General features: G+C 31.7%; 1 protein-coding gene across 1 annotated transcript; it reads left to right on the top strand.

The window, feature by feature from the left end:
- The first annotated feature begins 3118 nt into the window (after positions 1 to 3118).
- On the top strand, positions 3119 to 6577 carry LOC132758020 (pantetheinase-like). The gene is made up of 2 exons (XM_060749538.1): positions 3119 to 3854; positions 4829 to 6577. The coding sequence occupies exons 1-2, from the start codon at positions 3636 to 3638 to the stop codon at positions 6182 to 6184; spliced, it is 1575 nt and encodes a 524-aa protein (XP_060605521.1). The 5' UTR covers positions 3119 to 3635; the 3' UTR covers positions 6185 to 6577.
- Positions 6578 to 6968: the final 391 nt, after the last annotated feature.

The following is a 6968-nucleotide window of genomic DNA, read 5'->3' as shown; positions in this document are numbered from 1 at the left end:
CGTATAATACTATTTCTTTGCTTCATTTATCTGTCACTTCAAATTACAAATGGCGCACTTTACTTGACCACCGCTTCTATAACCAATATTTTTTAAATATTTGAGTACAAAGAGGGCTCTAGTTCAATTTAGACTTCGCAGATTCATAGAAAAAGAGTTTGTTTATGAATTTTATGAGGAAATTTTAGATGTTTTCTATTTATTTCGTAGAAATCGACCAGAAATCGTGTTTGTATACATGAATAGATTGGACGTCGAAAACGACATGGATTGAAAATATTGGCATTTTCTGAAACTTTTACTCATTTCTTTGCTATTTGAAGAATTTTAATGAAATAAAAAGCTTTAACGCTTGGATTGATCCTTTCAGGTGGCGACTAGAAAGAGATAACCGTGATCTGGTCGTTTCTTTCAGCATTGTTCTTGTTTGTTCCGCATGATGTTTTTGTTTCGTTGGGGGCCTTATATCTTTATATACATATATAGACCGATTATGTAAAATATTTGATTATGTGACTAGCGCCTGTGGACAAGATAAAGTGACTTAGATGACTCTGTATATCTTCATTTTAACATTATCGTTTGTAATTGGTTATTAAATATTTCCATAAAATTTTCAAACTTTGTTTTGGGTTAGCTCTAAAAATATATTTTATTTAAGCATCTGTAATGACAAATATACTTTTATCTGTTATAATCAAATTGTTATAAACCTTTCATAATAACACACCAGGTTTGAAAATTATGATCCGTTATTTACTTCTGCGCACATAACAGTTGGATTAGTATAAAACCTGTGATGAACCCTGTTAGGCAAATCCCTCGAGCCGTTATTGGTATTAATTGTATAAAGTTTGGTCACAAGGTAAGGTTAAAAAACTTAACAAAAACGGAGTCTTACCGATTAAAGACTGATGAATGATTTAATTAGCGGGTAGAAACATTTCCCGTTGATAGAAATCTCGAAAACAACATAAATCAAAAAAAATATTAAACCATAACCATATTTTATCAAAATAGAATACAATTTACACCACCTACTGACATAAGTGGGATAGTTGCTTGCTTTGCAATTCAATTTATTATTCCACGGTAGGAATATTAATTCAACAAAGTAATTCTCAAATGGTGAAAGCACTAAAGTTGTGGTAAAGTATATCTCATGTATATTATGTCATTGACATTTGGTATTTACGGAGATTAACCTCATATGGATTACAAATTGAGCATCGGTAAAAAATATATGTGCATTTCATCATATCCAGATGATACAATAAAACAATTTTTGTTTTAGATTCTACAAATATGTTCTATATTGATACTTGAATATTTTTCTTTGTTATCCTGTTACTTCATTGGAAATTAGGAATAATACCCTGTGTAGAACAAATTTATAAATGATTTATTTGTTTTATTGCTTCATCTGGATAATATGCTGAAATTCACATAACATTTTTTTTAATTAATAATAAAATAAATTGAAAAATCATGAAGTTTTAAATGTCATGATTTTTCCATTTAAACTATTCAGATTTTGATGTTAACAAATATATGCAATACACGAATATACATAAAAATTATTGATTTTAAGCAGTATTTTATGCAATAGAATAGATAAATACAGAATCCCTAAAGAAAGCCCAACACGGCAAAATTGAAAATGTTGCAGACTCAAACATCATTTTAACAACATTCTACAATATATCATCAAGATACAATAAATATCTGGTAAACAAAAGAAATACCGCTCAAGGCAATGGATCCTCCTCGAAGTTGCTCTCTAGTCGATTTACTACTATTCACAACAGGTAAGAAAATGGGTTTTTAACCATAATTGACCACAACAACTCAGACAGAATCTAAAGGACTATACAATATATGTTACTACCAAGTATGAGAAACATCCGTCAACAAGTTAAGGCTTATAAACAAAATTGTAATATCCATTTTGAACACGATCACCTTGGCACGAATTGACACCCTTAATCTGCCCGAAGAAAAAGCATCCAAAGTATATTCTTATCAAACATGAAAATCATCCGTCAAGAAATAAAGGCTATGTGGTAAAATCAAACTTTCTATAAGTAAATTTACTGAGTAATGATATCTTTTTCTTGTGTTTTGTTTTCGGCAAGAACAACATATACGTATACGTACTCGAAAAAGTATGAATATAAATTCATATGACACGTTTATACATTATATACATACATGTATTTTGTCATTAAATCGAAAAAATTTCTACAGCTAAATTATGTAATATAAACATTCCGTCCGTGCTTTGCCTTGTGTCCTGTCCTGTTTTTGTTTGGTCACCTGCTGGGCTCCTTTTTCTGTGGTCATGTGTTACAAGGTCGTGTGTGGGATGCGATCATTGAACGCCGCCGCAAAAGAATGCAAAATGTGAAACAATGTTAGAAACGTTTTAACAGCCTAAACGGAATTATGCTTACATTTTGTTTTGGTTTTTGTGTTTATTGCATAAATTAGGCATGAAGAGATAATGGTAAAGAGGACCAAGCTTTAAATTTGTTTGGTAGATTGAACTTTTTATCTTGAATATTGAGAACTGTTAACATATTACGCTCCAAATCATTAAAAATACATCATCATGGTTTAAATAAAACACAAGCACACGCACGCAAAAGCATGCACAAATATATTATAGTAACTCAACTTTAACATTGCAAACCGTTGATTGTTTTGTTATTTTTCATTCTGACATTTTAAATTACGCAGCGCGTATGTGTCATCCTGTATTAGGAATTTTAAAAGGACATAATAAAATGACAATGAAATGTGGATGACTACTTAAATATACTGATAGCGCCTATCATTGTTTGCTTTGTTCTTACTTAGCCTTGTTATTTTTGACCTTCACTGGATATGTATGACATTCCACATTAGGGTATAACAAATGTTGGTGGGTTCCATGAGGCAGAATAATAATTTAGAATATTGTTAAGAGCACCATGGATATTTATGACGTTTACATTAATCTAATTTTGGACGTAACAAAGTCAAAAGTTTGGTAACTATTTTTATGATTCTTTTACCATCGCGATTTTCCAAGTGTTTATACACTAAAGTGTTCCGCTGATCTGTATATTTTACGTAGGCTGGTTTTTTTCTGTTTTTGTTATTCTTTTGTTAATTATATGAAACGCTCATCATTCATTTTAATACCACGTGGTTTAATTTCAATGATAGGAATATAAGTTAGAGGATCACTGGTTCACCTGTGGATAAGGTAGATTTTAGCATCTGATAACCTCATTTTTCAGCAGTAAAATACTTACCTTTCTATTAAAGCGTTTATAGTTTGAGGAATAAACAATACGCAGATGTGTGTATCTAGTGAAAAACTTTTAGAAAATTGGTTAAGTTGTTCAGCAGGATATCCAATATTTAGTATAACGAGACTTGCAAATGTAATTCGATCATTATTAGTAAAACATTCTTGAAAAATTAATGAATTATGAATTGATTATTCAACATTGCTTTTTATAATTGTAAAATGGGAAACATTTACTGATAAATATAGAATATTGATTGTTTTTAGTCATGCAAATTGTATATAATTGCAGAAATATCGTTCTGTTTTAAAAGATAAACGGATAATTAATATTTGTTAAATGAAAATCAAAATGTCTGCTAAAAGAAGTGTTGTTTGCTGCTTTGTGATTTCTGTCATCGCTATGGTAACAAGTACAAAAGTGAAAGTAGCGGTATATGAACATGTTGTCATATCACCTGACGATCCTGAAGCTTATTTCACGAGACAGGAAGCTTTTCAGTGGATGTCGAAAAATTTGGAAGTCTTTGATGAGCAGTCACAAAAAGCGGCGAAAGAGGTATTTATGTCTTTCATTTTTCGAGCACTTTGGGTAAAAGGAGCAAGGGTATCACAATCAACTGCCTGTGTGGTGTCATCCGACTGGGATTTTACTGTCACACTGTTCCCAAAGGGCAGGGCTTTTATCAGATTTGTAATTTTGAAGGTCTATTCTATGATATTACTTTAAATACAAACAGTCATAAAATAAACAAGAGGAAATGATGTAAATTAAAAAAAGAACTAAAATAAAACAGCATTTTATGATTTAATGATGCACCATAATTATGGATTATCTGTAAATTTATGGAAAAAGAAATAGGGCAATTCCGTATCAAACCTTAGGTCAATGATATGATTTTAACGTGTGTACTCTATTATATTGCCTTTTTATTAACTAAATTCAAATTTAAGCTATTAAAAAGATCGGCTAAGTGAAAGCACTTTATAAAAATGCTTTTTATATCAAATGTTCCTATCCTTAGATTTTCTATATAATACATCAATTTGGGGAAATATTTTAAATACTTTTTTCTGTACGAATTAACTTGTAATTTCGTAATGGAATATCTATGGCGTTAAATGTTTACCTTTTGAACGGAAATCCGTCCAAACCCTCTCTGATAAGAGGGCAAGTTAGAAACGAAGCAATGTAGACACGAAGCAACGTAGTAACCAAACATTGTTGAAACAAATCAATGGAGAAACGAAGAAATGTATGAAGCGATAGAGGAACACACTCCTTTTTTAATGAATTCGAACCTGGAAGCAATATAGTTACGAACCATTGTTAAAACGAAACAATGTTGACAGGTATTATTCAGTTCTCATGTATTCTAGAATATTTAATATTAAAGGTATAACAAAATAAAAACCCGTATTTTAAAATGTATCTTGTTTTAGAAGCATAAAGCCACATACCTTTCAAAGTATGCCGTTGAAATGTAAAAACGTTGCTTTTATATTTCAAATGTATTCGATATTTCTTTTCAGGGGGCAAAGATTATTGTTTTCCCGGAGTATGGTATAACAGGATTTGATCATTCACGTAATTCGATTGTTCCTTTCTTAGAAGACATTCCGGATTCTAGCACAGACTGGAATCCGTGCATGGAGCCTGATCGTTTCGCTGATACACTCGTGTTAAGAAATCTTAGTTGCACAGCTCAAATGTACAAAATTTATCTAGTAGCCAACATGGGTGACATCAAAAAATGTGACATCACGACAGATAAAACATGCCCACACGACGGCCGATATCAGTTCAATACAAATGTTATTTTTGATAATAATGGACAACTGGTTGCTCGATACCACAAACTTCACATGTACGACGAGACACCGCTGTTTGACCCCGCCCCCAATGCTGAACACGTATATTTTGATACACCTTTTGGAAGGTTTGGAACAATTGTCTGTTTTGACATCATGCAAAATGAACCTACACAAGTGTTGTTGAATACGTATGGTATTAAAAATTTACTAGTAACATCTGCATGGAGCGTATTCTTGCCATTTATAATACCGCAACAAATGTATTCAGGACTGGCAAAGAAGAACGGTATCAACGTGATTGCATCAAATATCAGAAACTCTTTATATCAAATGGCAGGATCGGGTATATTCGGAAATGATATCCAAAGTTTATCTGATGTTAACACTAATGGCACGGAAGGCATTTTACTAGTGTCTGAAATAGAAACTGAAGTAACAAAAACATATGCTCCAAACACAGTAATGTCAATAAACAGTTCTGGTAAAGTTAAGCAATTCATTAACGAAACATATGAAGGCACTTATCATTTCGGTTTAAATATGTCTTACGCCATCATGGAAGGTCAATCTGGAATTGTAACGACGTGCAAAGATGACGTATGCTGTGTTGTGACGTATCAATTCAAATCACGCGACGAACACGAGACAATCATTCTTAGCGTTGTGGATGAAATGATGTATGAGCCTGGTATTTTACACATGCAATATTGTGCCGTGTTTAAATGTACACCACATACTAGTCATTCATGTGATTACAACGACATTTTGGTAAATTCTGTTTTTGCTGACATTAAAATACAAGGATATTTTGGCAATGGTGTCATTTTTCCTCTTGTATCTACTATAAGTAATTTTAGCCGGCATGAGTTGACTATGGAAATGGACAAGTACACATTTGATGATAAAAATGCAGTTTTGCATAGTAGTCAATTTGACAAGCCTCTGATTGCCGCAGTTGTATTTAACACACTTAACTTAGAAGACATAACAACAGGCAAATCTAGTAATGTTGCTTGTAGCGATTCTTTAGCGTCGTCAGCTTTTCTATTGGTGTTCATCTATTACGCAATTTAGTTTCATATTTTTATATTTCTTTTTGCATATAAACATAACATTTATATTAAATTACATCTTTATTCATTCTTGTTTTATAACAAATTGCCTAAACAAGCCAGAGAAAAGCCTAGTATATAACTTTCAAAATACTTCATGGACGCGTTTCCTCAATCACACCGAAAGATCTCTTTTCGGATGTATCTGACACATTTTTACTTACACTGTAACTTGTAAATGAACATGTATTTTGTTTTGCTAATAAGATATTCATATGAGCGGAAAACGAGTTTAGCACACTGTAAGTCTTCAAAAAATAATTCCCGCGAATACGTAAATTTCTTCAAGCTGTGATTACTGCGAAGTACAAAAATTAAAACATATAATTACATCCGTAATTGCATGCTATTTGATTATAACCTTTTGTTTATCATAAATTTAATTCATTTATTTTTACTTGACATTGATTTCATCTGTATGTTACATCTGTAGTTCGTAATGAACTTCTTTTTTCAAATAATTTGAAAGTAAAAGTCCTATATTCGGCTGCGAAGCATCTGAGTCTCACATGATATGAGTAAGACACGTGATTTACTGCGAGATAACATTATCAATCTTGCGAGAATTAAAAAATTATTGTAAGTAAATAAAAACATTTACATACATATGCTAAACATTTCTGTACCCATTTTTTGGTTTTTGATTTATTGCAAAACATAAGTTATTTACATTTTTGTCCCTTTGACGAAAAATATTTTCTCACCCCGGACTGCACATCCAGTTGATTTCCTATAATGAGGTGGCT

Source organism: Ruditapes philippinarum, unplaced genomic scaffold, assembly GCF_026571515.1.
Source record: "Ruditapes philippinarum isolate M1 unplaced genomic scaffold, ASM2657151v2 ctg4753_1_1_1_1, whole genome shotgun sequence".
Taxonomy (NCBI): Eukaryota; Metazoa; Mollusca; class Bivalvia; order Venerida; family Veneridae; genus Ruditapes; species Ruditapes philippinarum.
The sequence above is the reverse complement of the archived record's forward strand: the minus strand, read 5'-3'. Positions and strand labels throughout refer to the sequence as shown.

Excerpts from the sequence above, each read along its gene's own strand:
- LOC132758020 (XM_060749538.1), top strand. The coding sequence starts at position 3,636 with ATGAAAATCAAAATGTCTGCTAAAAGAAGTGTTGTTTGCTGCTTTGTG. Across the intron at positions 3,855-4,828 it reads CACAAAAAGCGGCGAAAGAG|GGGGCAAAGATTATTGTTTT; the intron begins GTATTTATGTCT and ends ATTTCTTTTCAG.